This window comes from Leucopleurus acutus (genome assembly GCF_964270905.1).
Source record: "Leucopleurus acutus genome assembly, chromosome: X".
Lineage (NCBI taxonomy): Eukaryota > Metazoa > Chordata > Mammalia > Artiodactyla > Delphinidae > Leucopleurus > Leucopleurus acutus.
Window position 1 is genome coordinate 42,371,221 of NC_139148.1, and position 20,173 is coordinate 42,391,393.

The 20,173-nt window shown below is 50.6% G+C and overlaps 1 protein-coding gene across 1 annotated transcript; it reads left to right on the plus strand.

Moving 5' to 3' along the window:
* The first annotated feature begins 6,460 nt into the window (after nt 1–6,460).
* Nucleotides 6,461–13,168, plus strand: WAS (WASP actin nucleation promoting factor). Its single transcript, XM_082864473.1, has 12 exons — nt 6,461–6,614; nt 6,985–7,125; nt 8,068–8,154; nt 8,257–8,359; nt 8,472–8,513; nt 8,607–8,660; nt 9,315–9,489; nt 10,488–10,530; nt 10,734–10,887; nt 11,097–11,503; nt 11,745–11,859; nt 12,902–13,168. Exons 1-12 carry the CDS (start codon nt 6,483–6,485, stop codon nt 12,955–12,957), a joined length of 1,509 nt encoding a protein of 502 aa, XP_082720599.1. The 5' UTR covers nt 6,461–6,482; the 3' UTR covers nt 12,958–13,168.
* Nucleotides 13,169–20,173: the final 7,005 nt, after the last annotated feature.

Here is a 20,173-nt window from a genome sequence, read left to right on the forward strand (position 1 = left end):
CCTTTTAACTGCTGTAAGCTTTGTACCTGTTTTGTCAGTAAAATTAATAATTTTAGTACATCGTATTCGAAGACCACAAGGTGTTCACTCTGCGATTTATGGTCTTGGGAGAGCCAGACACCCCACGGTGCCCGTCCTACTGCGGCAGGATTTAATTTTATTAAAGTAACTTCTGAGGGGCTTCCCTGGTGGCACAGTGGTTAAGAATCCACCTGCCAATGTAGGGGATACGGGTTTGAGCCCTGGTCCGGGAAGATCCCACATATGACGGAGCAACTAAGCCCGTGCGCCACAACTACTGAGTCCGTGCGCCACAACTACTGAGCCCGTGAGCCACACTACTGAGCCGGTGCACCTAGAGACCGTGCTCCACAATAAGAGAAGCCACCGCAATGAGAAGCCCGTGCACTGCAACGAAGAGTAGCTCACTGCAACTAGAGAAAGCCTGCACGCGGCAACAAAGACCCAATGCAGCCAAAAACAAATAAATAAAATAAATTTATTTAAAAATTAAAAAATAATAAATTTTTAATTTAAAAAAAGTAACTTTTGAGAGTTTTCCTAAAACCCTAACTCAAAGAACGCTTTTTATTTTGAGTAAACTATAGAATAAATGAACGAAGAACCACGGCACAGGCATGAAAACCCTAGCGGGTGAGTTACAGAGTTTACGATTGTAACGCCCAGTGCACGAGGCGCCACGCCCTGATGTATGATCTTAGAAAACCCCAACAGTAAACTCCACCTTCTGCCCCTCCTACACTTGAACAATCTGAACTTCTGAGGCTGTATTCAAACCCACCACCCGAAATCCCCAAAGCCCGGCTTAAGTGGCCCGGAACACTGGACTGGCATCTACTGCGCATGCCTCGAACCCATGACCAATGGGAGCCCGGAGCAAGGGAGCGGAGGCGGGACTATGTTATTCTCCGAACTCGCGTAGCTTCAAAGAACAACAAGGACGAGAACTCGGTCATCGACCAATCAGAGGCCACGGCGGTCTCCTGCTCTCCCCACCTGTGAGCCAATTGCCGGCTTCGGTGCGTCGCGAGCTGCTTCGAAATTAAGGAATCGAGGGGGTGGTGAAAGTGGTTAAGATGGCAGATGTGAGAAGGCTGAGGGTGAGACCACAGAGTGAGGCTCGCCCGAAGCAGGTAGGAATCATCTTGGGACAAGCAGAATTGTGACACTCCCCTCTCCATTAGGGAATGAGGTAGCCGTCTTATCCCTCCCCCACAAACAAAATGGTATGTTGCAAGATGGCCACCCCCTCCGCAGTGGTATGATCCTGGGCGACAGTTCCATTTTGCGTTCCTCCCCACGCCCGCAGTGGTCCATTCCAGACTGCCCCGTTAACAGTCTTGGGCTCACACAGTCAAGGAAGTGGGCGGCCCTTGGGACCCACTGACCGGAAAGTTGAAACTCTTAGAGTCACACACATTCGGGTGTGTATCCTTCTGGTGTCACAGACTGGGAAGTAGACACTTGGGGTCACAGATCGGGGTAGGGGGTAGGGAGTACCCATTTAGGGAAAGTTGGTGGTGACTTTGAGGTTGTGGGCAGTGTAGGGACCAGGAGGGGACCTTTAGCTCCCCGGCTGGTCCGAGGTTAGCAGCACAAACCTAGAAGGGAAGGAGAGAGCTGGCTGGCACAGTGTTTTCCCGTGCAGGTGGGAGGAGTAGGGCAGGAAACATGTGGTGGGTGGGACCTCCGAGGTTGGCAGGGAGGTCTCCAGGAACATGTCACGGCCCTGGAAGAGTCTAGCTGGGCCCACACAATGGATCTCTGAGATGGACTTTGCAGCAAGGAAAAGTAGAGAAAGGTCAGTGGGAAGGTGGCCGTGTTCGGTCTCTGACCATCCACCAATGGTGGTGGGACCTGAACGTCTGATGGAGGAGGGTGAGGAGAGGACTGGTGCAGGAGTGGGGAGAATGCTAGACTGGGGGAAGGATAGTTAATTCATCCAAGTTACTCAGCTATTCCATGAAAACAAACAACAATGCAAAATTATAACGTGTTAAGCTCTGCCCTCATCAGATGAATTATCTCATTTAATCTTCCCAATAGTCACTACTATTATTATTATGGGTGAGAGAACTGAGGCACTGAGGGGTTACCAGACTTTAAACAGCTGGTAAGTGCCAGAGCCAGAGCTGTAGGGCTCCAGAATCTGGTTCTATCCACTGAGCAATTCTTATCTCTACAGTCGTCTCTGCTTTTCTGTGCCCACCCTGTCCTCACTCCATCCTGACCAGGACTAGAAATCAGCCCCTCTCCTGAGGGCCCCTAAAGCACCCATTTGCCCATAGCATCAGTGAACAGTGTAGACATCTCTGTGGGAGGGGCTGGCCCCTGCACACTCTGAGCTGTTTTTCTTCCCTCTTTCCCCATGCAGGGAGGTGAAGAGAGGACAGGGGAGCCCAGTGGGAAGAGGGCAGTAAATCACAGCGTAGATATCTAGACCGTACAACGATTATTCAACAAATATTGATTGAGCTTTTGCATGCAGGGTCTTATGCTAGGTGGTGGAGGTATGGCAATGAACAAGGCAGACGAGGGTCCGGTTCCTGCCTGCCCTGGAAGTGTGTTTGGGGAATTCCTGGTAGGCAGACTTTGGTTATCACAATGATGGAGGTGCTTTGGCATTGAATAGGCAGGGGCCTGAGATGCTGGGGGACAGCTCCACACCACCAAGACTCGTAACATCCATGATTGTCATTCCTGGATGGTAAAAAGAGGCCTCCCAAAATGTTTCTTATGAAAAGGGAGCATTGGGTCCAAGGGTTGGGAACTGCTGTTTCCTTAGGCCTGTCCCCAGGAAGCACCCCTCAGTCAGGGGTAGGGAGGACCACGAGGGGCAGGAAGGAAGGGGGAGGAGAAGGATGGCATGGCAAAGGAAATTTTGCCACCTTGGCCTCAGTTTGGCCTTTGAGGACAGCGGTAGTGAAACAGGAGGGAAAGGAGCAGGGCATAACTTTTAAAAGAATGGCATAGCCATAGGACATGACAAAAACTGACTAGAACCGACTAGGTGCAAGATGGTGGAAGATTCAACTTCCAGTAGACCTTGAGCCTCATTATACGCTCATTGTAATACGTTAGCATACACTAAATGACACATCCATCAGCGCCATGACAGTTCCAAAGCTGACCATAAAAGGTCAAAAATGGGTGGTGGCCCAATTCCTGGAAATCCCCGCCCCTTCCCCCAAACAGTTGGAATAATCCTCCCACTCATTAGCCTATGAAATCACCCAGCCCATAAAAACTAACCACGCTGTATTTCGGGGCCTCTCGCCTTCTGAGATGGCCCACACTCTGTAGAGTGCTTCTCCTAAGGCCATTCCTGCCATTTGAGAAGGACCGCATTCTGTCTGTGGAGTGTGTTTCTCTCTAAATAAATCCACTTCTTACCTATCACTTTGTCTCTCACTGAATTCTTTCTGTAAGGAGACATCAAGAACCTGAGCTTCCTTAAGTTCTGAGACCAGGTGTGTGATCTCAGTTAAAAGACAGTGGGTTCAAGTCCCAATCTGGGTTTTGGCTGGGTTCGAGTCCCAGCCTGTGGGTTCAAGTCCCAATCTCAGTTGTGCGCGATTTCAGCAGGACCCTGCCCATTCCTATATCTCCTCCGTGGGTTCAATCGCGTGGCAGTGACTGGGGTGTGGAAGACACTCCCATGTCTTATAACTGACAATGTCTTATTACCTACTCAGGACTTGAGGCATGGCAGTCAGAATCTTGTAAGCAATATCCCCTCAAAATAAAGCAAAATAAGCACAAGATATAAACAGGAAATGACTCTCTGTCTGGTGATCCCTGGGGGTTGGCAGAGAGAGGTGATGGGGGAGCATCAGGTGGGTGTAAGTTATTAGGCATATCCTGGTTCTTGGGGGTTCCTGGGTATTCACTGGATTACTAAGAAGTATGTTAAAACTTTTGCTCCCCTCTGTGGTGGACTGACTTGTAAGTATTCAATCCACTCTCCTGCTGAGAACAACCAGAAAAGCTAGATTAGGGTTTTTGTTCTTTTTTAACCTATTTGAAGGCCCAGGAGAGCAAATTACCTTTGAGGTCATCACCTCACCAAATACTGTCATCCAGTACAGAAAAGCAAGAGTTGATGGGAACAAATAAAAGTAAAATAAACCAGCTCCAAATTATTAGTGCAGGTCACCAGAGCAATTCAATAATCTGAATAAGATGAAAAATGATTGTAAAATGATGAATAAATCACTGTTTTCCAGGGTGGGGAAACTCATTCTATTAGGGACTAAAATAATAAAAATCTACTTTAGGTTTTTCATTTGGAGAAAAATATAAGTTTTAAACCTGTCTGCTCCTTAGAAGAACAGGAAATATACAACTTTTAAATGTTAATTTACAAAATAACCAGCAAATGTAGCAGAGGTTTAAAGCCCCCTGATGTAGACTTAAAGGGGACAGATCTAGGAGCGGAGAAAGAAGGAGAACAAAAGACAGAGAAGGAGCAGAAGAATTTTATCTGGGGCCCCATGTGGCATTTAACAGTTTAGGAACCATTTCTCACATAATTGGCCTCAGCTCCACCACTCACAAGCTGTGTGACCTCAGGCAAGTTAGCTAAGCTTCTCTGGGCCTCAGCTTCCCTATCAGTAAAATGTAGATAGCTGGAGTGCTTACCTCAGGGGGTCGTCTGTGCCCATGAAATGAGTACATAAATGTGAGGCACTTAGATAAAGATCAGAAAACACTAAATCAAATTAGACATTAATCCCTCATTCATTCCTTCAAGAAACATTTATTAGTGTCTAGTTAGTGTCAGATACTGAAGAGACGCCTGGCACACAGTGAGAGCTCAATGAACAGTGTCAACATGAATGAATGCAGTGGCTTCCTAAGGAAAAAGCAGGACCTTGCCCTAATGAACAGGCTGGAAGGCGCTCCAGGCCGGGGGTATGAAATCACCCGGTAAGTTGGGAGCACCATTCGCTGGGTTGTGAACAGAGAAAGGAGGGAGGGAGGTTGGAATTGCCACACCAGAAGGGACCTTGAGCCTAGGCTTAGGAGAGAAGCTTGGCACCTGCAGGTGTGGGAGCCATACAGGTTTCCAGGTAGGACTGTGGGTCCTGCCTTGAGATGTGCTGTTTCCCTTCAGGTACCTGGGAATGCCAGGCACACCCCAGACATGCTCAGCTCCCCCAAGCTGCTGTATGTGTACCTGAGAACTTCACGTCTCCAAACAGGCAACAGGCCCAGGGAGGAGTGGGGACCGAGCTGGCATTCACTTGGGGAAACAGTCTGTCAAAGTTAGAGCTACGCAAACCCTACAACGCCCCAATTCCCATCCTGAGTGTGCATGCCTACGTGGACCAGGAGATGCATACAGGAGGGAACACAGCAGCCTTGCTGCCAACCACAAAAGCCAGAAACAGCTCAGATGTCTGTTAACAGGAGAATATGAACAAATTGTACAGTAACACAATAGAATACTATATAGCAGTAACAGGCAAATATGAATCTTAGTAACAAAGCAGGCGTGGAGCATCCTGACAAAAAGTGCACACTCTGTACCCAGCCTGCCTGGCATGCAATCTGGGCTCTACCACTTGCTAGCTAGGACTACTGGGAAATCATTTAACCACTCTGTGCCTCAGTTTCCCTCCATCAAATGGGCACGGTAAAAATTGTGTGTGTCCCCCGGGCTGATGTGAGGGTTTCAATGAGTCAGTATTTAAATGAGTCGATATTTCAGAACAGTGCCTGGCACACACGTTCAGTGCTACATGAATGTTTGTTAGATAAAAATAGAATGTTGAGTGGGGGGAAAGACAAGTCTCCAAATATCACATACTTTCAAAAGTTCAAAGGCAACAGCAACTAAACAAAATGTTGTTTAGGCATTTATATATGCTATAATTACAAAAAGGGGATGATAAGCAGCAAGTAATTTGGGAGCTGCAGGGAGGCAGAGGTAGGGATGGGGAAGATGAGCTGGGTTCGAGCAAGTTGTTGCGGTCTCAGGAGAGGGGTGGGATCCCAGGCGTTCGCTGTGTAATTAAAGGAAAAGCTTCAGCACAGCAACCCTTCAGCGCTAGGGGCCTTGGACCTCGGGCCCAGACTAACTAGATGCTTTGGGGAGGAAGGAGGCCACCCAGCCCATGACTGCTCCCCGCCACACTGCAAAAATGCTGCAGTGGCCTAGCTCTTGCTGCCAGCCAACCAGGGGGAGGAGGGCCCGAGCTAGTTAGAGGGAGATGGGCCCCAGACAGTAATAAAAAAGGAGGAGGACATGAGCTGGTCCAAAACATGGGTCTAACCAGTCAAATGGAGGAGGGCCCCAGTCTAAGGGAGGAGGAGGAGGCCAGGCCCACTGAGGGGCCCCTGGAGGACTTGTTTCCCTTGTGGTTTTTTGCACTTCCTGTTCCCCTGCTCGCTGCGAAAGTTCCTCTTCTTACCCTGCACTCAGAGCCTAGCCGGAGAGGACAAGGGCAGGAGGCACCATGAGTGGGGGCCCTTCGGGAGGCAGGCCTGGGGGCCGTGGAGGACCCGGGGTTCAGCAGAACATACCCTCCACCCTCCTCCAGGACCATGAGAACCAGCGGCTCTTTGAGATGCTCGGACGGAAATGCTGGGTGAGCTGGGGATCTCCTGGCCCTCCCTGTCTCCCTTTCCTCTTCTTCCTCTCCTCCTCCTCTTCCGCCTCTTCATCTTCCCCATCCTCCCCCTCTCCTCCTTTCCCCTCCTTCCTCTCTCCTCATCTTCCCCATCCTCCTCTCTTTCTCTTTCTTCCCCTCCTCCTCTTCCTCTCCATCATCTCTCCTAGAATCCACTTACCCCCATTCACCAATCCCAGGAAGATCTCGATGTCCATTCAGTTTCCCTCTGGCTGCAGCTCTTCCTTCAGAGCCATGACAGCCATGGGCAAGGAAGGACCAGGTCTGGTTCCCAGACCCTCTGGCTGCCCCTGACCAGATTCCACTGAGTCCTGCTCTCCCCTCCCAGACGCTGGCCACCGCGGTTGTTCAGCTGTACCTGGCGCTGCCCCGTGGAGCCGAGCACTGGACCAAGGAACATTGTGGGGCTGTGTGCTTCGTGAAGGATAACCCCCAGAAGTCTTACTTCATTCGCCTTTACGGCCTTCAGGTGACCCCCGCCCCCCACTGGACAGACAACCCAGTTTCCAACCGACAAACCCGGAGCTGTGTCCATAGCCCTGAGCCCTCAGGCAGATCAATGAACCCCTGAGCCCCAGAACCAAAGACTTCATCCAAATGTCAACCTCTGGTTTGTCTTTCTAAGACCGCGATGACTGACCCCAGAGTCTTCATGTCAAGATCTATAACCCCCAATATTAGTATACCTCCTAAGTCTGATCTGTTCCACAAACTCCAAAAAAATGAGTACTGTATTTTTACCTGAACCTCCAATCTGTTTGAAACTCAACATTTTGGGTCTCAGAAATCGCCCATCAAAACTCCTGAACTCCAGAATTCTGCCTAGCTCCTAAGTCATAAATCTGTTCCACAAATCCTCAACCTAAACTCTCTAAGCATAAACCCCAAATTCATCCTTCTAAACCATAAAGGTAGATCCAGTAGGACCACAAACCCCTAAGCCATAACTCTGCTCCACAAACCTCAAATTGCACATACGTTGGCTAAACCCGCCTCCAAAGAAACTTCCCAAGTCTATATGTCTGAACCTCAAATCTCAACCCCAACTCCTAATCCTGGAGCCCTACCTGCCCAAATGAAGGCCCCCATAAAAGGGGGGATTTGGGATGATTCTACGAATGGGCTCAGTTTCCTAGGACTAGAGTCCAAAATCCTCAAATTCAAGTCCCCCAAGTTCCACATCTAGGGCCCTGGACCCCAAATCCAAATCTCTCACTGAAGTGTCTGATTCCCATACTGTACCCCAACCCTCCACATCTGACACCTAGACCCCCAACTCTCCGATGCAGAGCTGGAAATCTCCAAATCAGATCCCTGGGCCCCAAGTTTGTATACCATGTTCCCTGTCCAGAAAACAGAGGCCTGCCACCCAGGGCACGCCTCAGTGCCAGTGTGTTCCCCACTTCTCCAGGCTGGCCGGCTGCTCTGGGAACAGGAGCTGTACTCACAGCTGGTCTACTCCACTCCCACCCCCTTTTTCCACACCTTCGCTGGAGATGTAAGTGACCACCTAACCCCTGGGCCTCAGTTGGGGTGCAGGGAGGAGACGGGAAATGTGGGGGGGGCCTGGAAGGCCACTGACCCCCCCACGCACGTGCAGGACTGCCAAGCGGGGCTGAACTTCGCAGACGAGGGTGAGGCCCAGGCCTTCCGGACCCTGGTGCAAGAGAAGATACAAAAACGAAATCAGAGGCAAAGTGGAGGTGAGGAGGCCTTGGGGGAGGAAAAGAGGTTGAGCAGAAGTGAGCACAAGAGTAGGGAGCTGGAAAAGCCCCTCTCATGGTTCTGGTTCCCAGTCCACCTGTCTCTCCACAGACAGGCGCCAGCTCCCCCCTCCACCAGTGCCAGCCAATGAAGGTGAGTCCTCTAGTGCAAGGAAGAGTAAGAAGGGGCTAGCCCAGGAGCCTGTGGCAGGGTTGCGATAGCTCTCTACCCATTCCGTCTTCCCAGAGAGAAGAGGAGGGCTCCCACCCCTGCCCCCACACCCAGGTGGAGACCAAGGGGGTGAGTGCTATTCTTCCCTGTGTCTCTACATGGGCAGGTGGTGGGGGGGTGAATGGATACACAGGTGGGGAGTGGGTGGATGGATGAGTAGGTGGGTGGGTGCAGCGATAAGTGGGTGAATGTGTGGGTGGATGGATTGGTGGTGGAAAGGTGGTTGAACGGGGGCATGAATTGATGGAAGGATGAAAATATAGATAGATGTATAAGCGGGTGTAGAGATGTATAGGTGAGTGGTGGGTATGTGGATAAATGGATGAATAGATGATTGAATAAATTAATTAATGAATGAGTGATTGAATGAATTCGGTAGTGAATAAATGAATAAGTGACATAACACTTCAATCAGTGAAGAAAGTAACTATTGAATGAGTGAACAAATAATTTAACAAATTGGTCGATGAGCCAGTGAATAAATGAGTCAGTACTTAAGTGATAAGCATGAGTAAATAAATAAATTAATTAATCAGTGAATGTATGGATGGTTTGTGGCACCCACCCAGCCGCTTCTCCATAAACCCTATCTGGACCCCTCATCCACTCCCTCCATGACCATCAAACACACAGATTCCCTCAACCATCTTCCTGCCTCTTGCTCCTATGCTCTGGTTGGTAGGTAAATGGGTCAGTGGCCCAGTCACCCATTTTTCCCCACAGGCCCAGCAGCTGGCTCACTGTCCCTGGGGCTGGTGACAGTGGACATCCAGAACCCAGACATCACGAATTCACGATACCGTGGGCTCCCTGCACCTGGGCCTGGTCCAGGTGATAAGAAACGCTCAGGGAAGAAAAAGATCAGCAAGGCTGATATTGGTGCACCCAGTGGATTCAAGTGAGAATCTCTCCCCAGTGGGCTCACAGATCCTGGGGGTGGGGGAGCAGATGAGCAGGTGGATAGGAGAATAGTTGAGTGGATGGAAGGATGGGAAAATAGATGGGTGGGTGGGGGAGTAGGTAGATGAGTGGATGGGTAGGTGGGTGGGTTCAAAGCCGGGGACTAGGGAGAGGCACCAAAGGCACCAAGGTTCCCAACTTTTACAGAGGCAGTCACTCTCCGGGCCATGCAACTACAATTCATGACTCAGAGAGTGAGTGCCTCCTGAAATTTTGCTCCTCACTCACCTCAAGCTAGTCCCACCCTAGTCCCACCCTGCGTGGGCTGGTGGGTGAGTGGATCGGTGGGTAGATGGATAATTGGATGAATGAATGAACAGGTAGATTGGAGAATGAATGGATGGGTAAATGGGAAATGGGTAGGTAGATGGATGGGTGAGTGGATGAGTATGTGGTCTGATGGGTATATAGGCTGATTTGTTCACAGACAAGGTGGATGGGGATGGATAGGTGGCCAGATATGTGGATGAATGGACAGTTCAATGGGTAAATGGACAGAAGTGTGTGGTTGAATGGGTAGTCAAGTGAGTGAATGGATGGAAAGATGGGCACATGGGTAGATGGATGGGTGGATGGACAAGTGTGGGTTAGGACAGATTGGTGGACAAATGGGTAAATAGATGTGTGTGGACAGATGAGTGGGGAGACAAATGTATATAGATCAGTGGTCCTACAGGTGAATGTGAATGACTACGTGGGCAAATAGATGGGTGGATGGATGGTGGAAAGAGGGCTGGGTGGACAGATGGGTACCACAAACTATGGACCCCTTCTAGTTCCATAACTACTGCTCTCACTCCTTCATTCACTTAAGACTCATACGTTAATTCTGGCCCCTCAGAGTCCCTCTGGGCAGGAGAGGGCAAGAGGGCTTCACTAGGAAGAGAGGGAAGGAAGGGCCGTGGGGCTTCACTGGGGTCTCCTCACCTCCCCCAGACATGTCAGCCACGTGGGGTGGGACCCCCAGAATGGATTTGACGTGAGTAACTCCAAAGTCCCCTGGACCCCACTCAACTCCCACCTACCTTTCCATAGTCCACTGCTCCAGACCTACTCCCCAGACCCCACCCTTCCCACACCCCTCTTAGATCCCTCTCTGGGGTGGACCCCATGATAATCTGTGCCCCTTCCCTCCCCACCTTATTCTCACACCCCTGCCCCGGCCTTTTACCTCCTGGGCAGGTGAACAATCTGGACCCAGATCTGCGGAGCCTGTTCTCCAGGGCTGGAATCAGTGAGGCCCAGCTCACTGACGCGGAGACCTCCAAATTTATCTATGACTTCATTGAGAACCAGGGTGGGCTGGAGGCTGTGCGGAAGGAGATGAGGCGCCAGGGTGAGCCCCCCTCTTTCTGGACACCCCCTTCTTCTCCAACCCTGGTAGCTGATCTCTAAGAGATACATTGCAGGCACTCAGTCCTCATGGAAACCCCTATACCGCTCAAATTGGGAGTTGGTCGGTTAGAATACCCATTTTACAAATGAGCAAAACTGAGGCTCTAAAGAAAACTATAATAATAGCTCTGTGTTATCTTTCCCCCTCAGAGCCGCTTCCACCGCCCCCACCGCCATCCCGAGGAGGGAACCAGCCCCCCCGGCCCCCAGCTGTGGGGAGTAACAAGGGTCGCTCTGGCCCACTACCCCCTGTACCTTCGGGAGGTGCTCCTCCCCCGCCAACTCCCCGGGGACCCCCACCACCGGGCCGAGGGGGCCCTCCGCCACCACCCCCTCCAGCCACTGGACGCTCTGTACCACCGCCCCCTCCCCCCCCTGGAGCTGGGGGGCCGCCCCTGCCTCCGCCACCACCGCCACCACCGCCACCACCCAGCTCTGGGGTCGGACCGATCGCTCCCCCACCCCCTCCTCCTCTGGGGCTTGTGGGGGGCCTGGCCCCTGGTGGGGGTCGGGGGGCGCTTTTGGATCAAATCCGGCAGGGAATTCAGCTGAACAAGGTGAGGGCCGGCGTGATGGAGGATTGGGGGACTGGGACTCTGGGGTGTGCTGCACAAGTCAGGATATTAGGGGGCCAGGGCCGAGACTGATGGGGGTCCCAGGATTTGGGGGTTGAGTGATAGGGTTGGGAGGTTGGTGGGGGGACTGGAGTGTGTGGGAGGAGAAAGGATGATGAGGGGCGGGGAGAAGCGCTTCTCTCACAGGCCCTGAGCCTTGTGTGCTGGACCCTGCTTGCTGCAGACCCCTGGGGCCCCAGAGAGCTCAGCGCTGCAACCGCCACCTCAGAGCTCCGAGGGGCTGGTGGGGGCCCTGATGCACGTGATGCAGAAGAGAAGCAGAGCCATCCACTCCTCGGGTGAGAGCCCCCCCTCCCCTGCGAGCCTGCCATTCGGAGCCCATCCTGCCAGGACCCCGACCCTGGTTCCCAGCTAGTGTCAGCCTAAAAACACCCCTAACAGCCACCATCAATAGTAACATTAGCCCATATGTTGATGAAAGCATGAACATGAATCTTTTATCAGTCTCTTTTTCTACAACGTTAACTGTCATTATGTAACAGTAATATGATTAACTCTATCTATCTTTGACAATAGTATTAACATTAATCCCATATGTTCAATAGTATTAACATTAGCCGCTATGTGATGATAATATTATAAGGAGCCCCCATCTTTGACCATCATATTGACTCTAACTCCATGTGTCAACAGAGTAACCTTAACACATTATGTGATAATATTATAACTAACCCAATCTTTTACAATAATGTTGACATTAATCCCTTAATGTGTCAACAATATTGTCATTATATGACAATTATATGAGGATAATATTAACCTCAACCTATTATGTGACAATAATATAATTAACTCCAACTTTGACAATAATACTAACATCAACCCCAGAGTCTGTTCACAAGATAAACATGAATCCATTACATGACAATATCATAACGAACCTCATCTTTTGACCATGACATCATTAACCCCATTCTGTGTCAACAATGTTAACCTTAACCCATTATGAAACCATAATATTGTAATTTCCTCCACCTTGGCTAATATTTAAATCCACCCCATTAAGTGATAAGTCTGTTAAAATCAACCCTTTGTATGACAATAATATCCCAACTAACCACACATTTTTGACAATAATATTAACCTCAACTCCAACTAGAACCCAGACCCCAGCTATAGTCCCTACCTTGCCCCTAAATCTCCCTCCTCTGAGGGGGTCCCTTCTTCATCCAACACACAGGCCCCAGATCTAATTTCCAAGCATGAGATCTCAGTCCCCCAGGGTCCTGAGCCCCAACCTCCCAGGTTCTAGTAACCCCCCTCCCTAGGGATTTTGAACCCTCCTGCCCATCCTGAGTTCTACTCTCTCTCTCCCTCTAGACGAAGGGGAGGACCAGGCTGGCGATGACGATGAGGATGATGAATGGGACGACTGAGTCACCACCCCCCCCACTGTTCTGTGCTCACTCCCTTGGCAGCCCTGCTCGCCACCCTCCACTTCCAGGCCCCTAAGCCCTGTTTCTTCTCCACCCACCCCTTCAATGCTGTTATCTCTGACTGCCCCCCCAATACTCACCCTAGCAATAGTAGGGGACCTTTTTATACAAAATTTCTCAGTTCTCCTCACTCAAGGATTTTTAAACAAAAATAAAATAACTGTTTTTTTGTTTCTTTAAATCTTACTTCCTTTATATTCCAAATGTGGGAATTTGGGGTCCTTTTCCCCCAAAGTCCCTTTTATTCCCATTTCATTTATTTAACCTTATAGGTATACATTCATTTATTCCCTCGGTCATTTAGCCTGTACTTCTTTGTTTCCTTCTGCCCTTCTTTCTTTCCACAGATATTTATTGCCAGGAACTACTTTAGGGGCTAGGGATAAGGCAGTGGGGAAAAAACAACAAAAATTCTTGGTCTTGTGAGGTCAACATTCTAGGGCAGAAGACACACAAGAAACAAGGAATTAAATCGAAACAAAAGATAGTTATAGGACTTCCCTGGTGGCGCAGTGGTTAAGAATCTGCCGGCCAATGCAGGGGACACGGGTTCGAGCCCTGGTCCGGGAAGATCCTACATGCCGCGGAGCAACTAAACCCGTGCTCCACAACTATTGGGCCTGCACTCTAGAGCCCACGAGCCACAACTACTGAGCCCACGTGCCACAACTACTGAAACCCGCGCACCTAGAGCTCGTGCTCCTCAACAAGAGAAGCCACCGCAATGAGAAGTCTGTGCATGGCAACGAAGAGTAGCCCCCACTCGCCCCAACAAGAGAAAGCCTGCGTGCAGCAACAAAGACCCAACACAGCCAAAAAGTAAAATTAATTAATTTTTTAAAAAGATAGTCATAGATCATGATAAGTGCTATGATGTGCTGAGGGGAAGTGACATTAAGATGGAATGTTCAAGGAAAGCCACTTGGAGGAGGTGACCGTTATTCTGGATCTAAAGAGAGAGGAATCAACCATGTGAATATTTGAGGAGAAGGGCATTCCAGGCAGAGGGAACAGCCAGTGCAAAGGCCCTGAGGTGGGAAAAAGCTTGGTGTGAGGTTGAGTGTGGTGAATGAGTGAGAGAGTTATTTGTTCAATCACTTACTTATTTTTTTAAAAAAAAGTTCAATCAACATAATATTAGATCAAGAGAGTACTCGATGGTCAGACTTCCCCATTCTCCATGCACACAACTCACACACTACGATCCTGATGGGCAGGATCTCCCTCTCAATTTTAAAATTTGGTTCTGCCCAGTTCCCAGTGCAAACCAAGTCCTGGCCAATGGCAATGGAAGAAGCAAAGACTTAATAATCAGATAGATCTGCTCTAGAACCCGGGCAAGATGCCTCACCTCTGAGCCTCAGTTTCCTCATCTATACAATGGGGGCAACAATATGTAACCTTTTCCAACTGGGATCCCACTGGGTCACCCTCGTCCTCTAGAACTTTCTCTCCAGGAAAAAAAAAAAAGCACAACTCAAAACTGTCCGTGGTGTTTAAAGCTGTTTCCAAAGGAGTAATTAGAAACTCTTGTACATCAAAGCCTAGAATAGAGGTGCCTACTCCTTCCCATTTCTGAAACCTGGTGGATTCAAGATCTCAGATTTCCTACCTTTAGAGGAAGAAGAAAGCGGGGAGGAAGATAAAGGTGAGGAGGAATTCAAAGAGGGCAGACTTCTTCCATCTGCAAGACTAGTGGAAGAATTTCTGAACCATCCAAGGGCAGCTTGAGGGTTTAGGGGAGGGCAGAGGTGTGGGGAGTGGAGCTGGCTTTGCCCCTTAAGAATTCTCCCGCAGCCGTGGAAGCTGGAGAAGGGGGGAGCCTCAGGTTCCCTTTAATTCTTTCATTACTCTTCATCCCCTACTCCACTACCCACCCAACCCTGGTCGGTTCCCGTGGCGAGCACTGAGTCTAGGAAGGGCCTATCATATCACTTCTCCCCCACCTCCCCTCGCCAAACCCAGAGTTCTGTAACCCCTTGGGCAGGCTTTGCCCTGGAAAAGACCTTACATCACACAACCTCTGAAGCCCCAGGAGCACAGGCTAGAGCAAGCACAGACCTGTGGTAAGAGTTGACTGTGGGTGAGTTGCTTGACCTCCCTGGGACTCAGTTTCCTCAGTCTTTAAAATGAAGATAAAAATTAAAGCAGATGGTATCTGCAAAGTTCCTGCCTCCTTGTAGGCATCTATAAGCATCAGATGCTGCTACTGCTGTTGTTACTATTGTTATTACTGGGTGTCCCTGATCTTGAGTCACCATTGATTACAAAATGCATCGTTATTCTATGTATCGCTAAGAAAGACAAAAAAGTACTGCCAATTAAATTATGACCCATCAGCGCTTGTAAGACACAGCCTGATTCCAGAGATGTTAAAAAATTAAATGCTTCTGGAGCCCTGGCTGGTGATGTTGTTCCTTAACCTGCATTCTGGCTCCACATATATGTTCACTTGTGAAACTCATGACATGGGTCACCCATGGTCTATGAGCTTTCTGTATGTGTGGTACAGTCCATGTGAGGTTTACATTAAAAGCAGGTCAAACTTGTGCAGCTTGGAATGGATAAAACCTTGTATTGGCCTCACACTGGGAGATGCAGTATACACAGCTAGGCACTAAATTAATTCTGAATGAACAGACGAGTGGCTGGGAGTAGGACACAGTAATAACAGGGTAGCCTCTTACTTTGAGGTCTCTTGAAAAGGTGCTAGTCCAGAAAGATTCATTTTCTTTTGTTTTATAAATTTGTTTATTGTATTTATTTTATTTTTGACTGGGTTGAGTCTTCGTTGCTGTGCGCGGGCTTTCTCTAGTTGCGGCGAGCAGGGGCTACTCTTCATTGCGGTGCGTGGGCTTCTCATTGCAGTGGCTTCTCTTGTTGCGGAGCACAGGCTCTAGGCACGTGGGCTTCAGTAGTTGTGGCACGTGGGCTCAGTAGTTGTGGCTCGCAGGCTCCAGAGTGCAGGCTCAGTAGTTGTGGGGCACAGGTTTAGTTGCTCCACGGCATGTGGGATCTTCCCTGACCAGGGCTCGAACCTGTGTCCTCTGCACTGGCAGGCGGATTCTTAACCACTGCGTCACCAGGGAAGCCCCAGAAAGATTCATTTTCTAGATGAGTAGGAGATGCCCACCCAAGGTCATTCATCTGAGGTTTTACAGATGCAGAAACTGCCTAAGGTCACACACTTTAGTAAATGGTGGAGCTGGGATTGAACCCAGGTACTTGGGCTCTAGAATCCAAGCCTTTACCCACTACACTGTACTGTTTGGGGAAGACCAAGGGATGCTTCCCAATACCCATAAACCTCTACATTTTCCCCTAGATTCAGGCAGAAAGAGGTCATGCCTTAAACCACTTTCGTGGGTTGGACAAGCCTCCTGGACTCCTGGGATTGGGAGGGTCCTGCCTGCCGGGGGAGACTGGGGGCATGTGAGGACCAGCATCGGACTCTGTTCTAGAAGGAATAAGGGAGGGAAGGGGAATCTATGGTGGGACTTCACTGTTAACTGTTCCACTCACGGCAAGCAGGGACTAATGGAACCTCAGCCTGACCAGCCATTTATCCAACCGGTGCACAGGTGGACTGGCAGGCACAGAATAACCGTTTGGTTAACTGTATAACCGTTTGGTTGACTACATAACTCATGGACTGACAGGGAGAGGGGCAATTTGAGGAAATGACAGTGCAGTTTCCTGACACTGTGAGCTACTGAAAATCGAACTGAATTACAGCCCGCCTGGGACAGGCTGGGGCTGGTGACCTGATGGTGCAAAAGATGGGCAGCCTCCTGAGGGACTTACAGGCTGGCTGACTGATGGTCCACGCTGCTGCTGCCTGCCTCGGTGGCAGGATGTTGCAAATGGCTGACTTGCTAGGAATCACACCCAGCCCGAGGGGCTGTCTGGATGTTACACTGTCTGGCGATGTGTAAAGGAGATCTACCCTGAGGGAATTTCAGGCTGACTGATGGACAGATCTGTGGCCGCCTGATAGGCAACTGTATGTGGTGACTGACTGTCTATCCTGACCAAATCACAGCATGCTTGACAGACTGTGTGGCCAGTCGGATGCTGAGAATGGCTACCTGGCTGACTGATATGAGGGGCAGACTGAACGAGTCACAGACCAGCTGACCCACTGAAAGATGAGTATAGCTGCCTGACCCCATGGCTGTCCATGGATAGAATCACAGCCGCCCCAAGAGGGCCCCGGGGTCAGAGGCTGCTGAATGACCGACCAATGGGGGGCATGCCTTGCCTGAGAAATGACAGATTGTTGACGACTGACAGGTTGCCTGGAGGCTTTAGCTGCTGTGACTACGTGCTCTGAGGGAATAAAGTGCCTGATCATGGTGTGAATGAGGAGGAATCTGAGGGAATTACAGAGTGACCAACTGACAGTGGAGAGCGTGACTGCCAGGGCTACATTAGATGCTGACAATGACAGCCTGTCCTGACATAATCACAGCCAGCCCGAGGACCCGGCTGTGGCTTCCTGGGCGGTGGTGAGATGATTCTCCCCAGAGGATTCGGAGCTACTCCCAGAGCCAGGGTAGATAGAGAGCCCGGCTGCTGGACCGACTGTCGGTGCTATGAAGGGACAGTCTAAGGGAATGACAGGCTGGCTGACGAGCAGCGAGTAGCGTAGCTGTTGTCAGAGCCGTGTATCTGCCTTGAGGGCCTCGCAGCTGGCCCGAGGGCACGAATGGATGCTGCTATTGACAGACTGACAGCGTGAATGGGGGGCGGAGGTCTGATGAGACAGTGGTCGTGGTGATTGTCTGATTTGAGTCGGGTGACTGACTGAGCAAGCTGTATGTGGAGGTAACCCACCTGGGGAGTCACGGCCTGCTTGGGGTTAAAATGTGGTGACGGACTGACGGCGGTAATTGGGGGTCTGACAGGACGGAGAATCCCCCAGTGCAGCTGGCTGACAACGTGATTGGCTGACAGCGTGACAGACAGACCGGCTTACGGGCAGGGCCTCCGGCAACCTCAGCTGCCGCCGCCGCCGCCTCCGCCTCCCAGACGCACTCTGGGAAAGCGCCGGCGAGCACCCGCCTTCTGGACCGAGCCGGGAGGCGGGGAGGGATCCGGTCACGGCTCGCCGGTTGGTCCGCGCGGGCGCTGCTCGCGGCGCGGCGCGGCCAATAGGCTGCGCGTTCTCGGCCACGCCCGCGCGAGCTCTCCTCTCGCGAGGCCGGTTAGGCCCGAATGTAGTTAGCCGTGGGGAAAGATGGCGGAAAATTTAAAAGGTGAAGCAGTGGCGGCAGCGACGCGGGCCCGCTGGCCGGGCCGGGTGGGCTGGAGGGGTGGCGTCGCTGGCTCGGGGCCCTGGCGTCCGAGGCCACGGGGTCGGGAGCCGGAAGCTCGGCGCCGAAAGGCTGGAGCTCGGGGCGCGCGGGCCTGGCGCGCGGGGCTGGGCGGGGCTGAGGGGAGGGGGCGCGTGCCTCGGAACGCGGCGGGCAAGGGGCTAAGTGGGGACACGGGAGGGGCGCGCGCGCCGCAGGTCGCGACCGGACGGCGCGCGCACGCACGGGGGTTTGTCTGGGAGGCCGCGCCCGCGCGCGGGAAAATTGGTCGCCGGTGACCGTTACCCTCTTGGTGTCCACGCGAGACGCCGGAAGGGGAGGGGAGGGAAGGGGACGGACCTCCTTTTCAGAGTTAGGGGACGGGGGACTCTTCTGGGTGAGGGTATCTCCTCGCAGCGTGGTGGGGAGGGGTTTGCTGTAGAGAGGGCTCGCCCAGGAAGAGGGGAAGGGGGCTTCCCTAATGGGAGAGCTGGACTCCCCCATGCGTGGGGAAGGAGGGGTGACTCAGTGTGTTGGGGAAGGTGGGCCCCTCTGGATGAGGGAAGCTGCGGGGAGGATGGGTTCCACAGGTGTGAGGGGGAGCTCTGAGGGTAGGAGAGTCCATCTGTGGTCAGTGCGGAGACAGCAGCTGATGTGAGTTGGGACCACGTTAGCGGGGCTTCAAAAGCAAGTTAAGGATTTGAAAGGGAGAGGCATCACAGGGAAAGGAAGGCGTGGGTACAGGCCGAGTCTCCACTAGGCATGCCTAAGTGGAGGGGGGGAAATGCACACGTAATAATTTTGCAAAGCTCTTGTACATTTGTAGGTTGACATCTAGAGTATTTCATCATGAGTTTAAATGTTTGGTTTTTGTAATGGAAGGTAGAAAATATTAAACATTTTTAAAAGATGAAATAGGATAAGGACTGACTGACTATATTTGGAATAAGGGTTTTGTGAAATGATTTGATAAAATGGCTTCTAAAGCACAGTAATCAAGAATATGCCTTGAACCGAAAGAAGCCTTTTTAAGTAAAAAAATCTGTGTGTCCTGAAAACTTTTGGTAGCCCCCCAAAACATTCCAGGTATATTTAAAGTAATTACTGTCACTAACCTATATTGTTCTGTCTGTTCTTGAATTCAGAGCACACCCCTTTGGGCCAGCTTTACCCTTCACAGAAATGTGGATGAGACAGAGAAAATCAAAATGCAGTGTGAAAAAATATACCTTGTGGGTTTAAGGCACCTGCACTAACCATTTGGGGAAGCTTCCTGTAATCTAATACCACTCCACAATCTCTTATTCATAATTCTGAAATCCAAAAAGCCCTGAAAACTTAAATTTGGTATCATTCAGTGGTAAAACTAGGCTAGATGGAGGGACTGTTCAGTGCCACTATCTTGCAGCTTTATTTCTTCTATGTTTGTGAAAATTCAGACTTTTGCTACAGAACTATTAATGTATTTGATTATGTCTTGATGCCCTGACCACACTAGGGGTGTGTTAGGGAATGTATGGGATATACCTAGAACTGCACTTGTAAAATCTAAAAAAGAAATTTGGATTCCAAAACATCTGGCCCCAGGAGCTTCAGATAAAGGATTATGGACCAGTCTTTCTAGTTACGCCTTTGTTTGGTGCCCTGGAGGTTTTAATCCCATCCCTACCCACACACCTTGGAGAAATGCACCCTACTGAGATGGAGGGGGTTGTTCTCTTTCTTTTGCAAAGTGGGGAGAAGGATGATTAGGTCTTGAACTCCAGGCAGGTTTGCAGGCAGTTTAAGGAATGGTATAGAGGGAGCTGGAAGCTCTGGGAATAGATTCCTTTAGGACAATCCATGCAGCAGATCCCACTTGG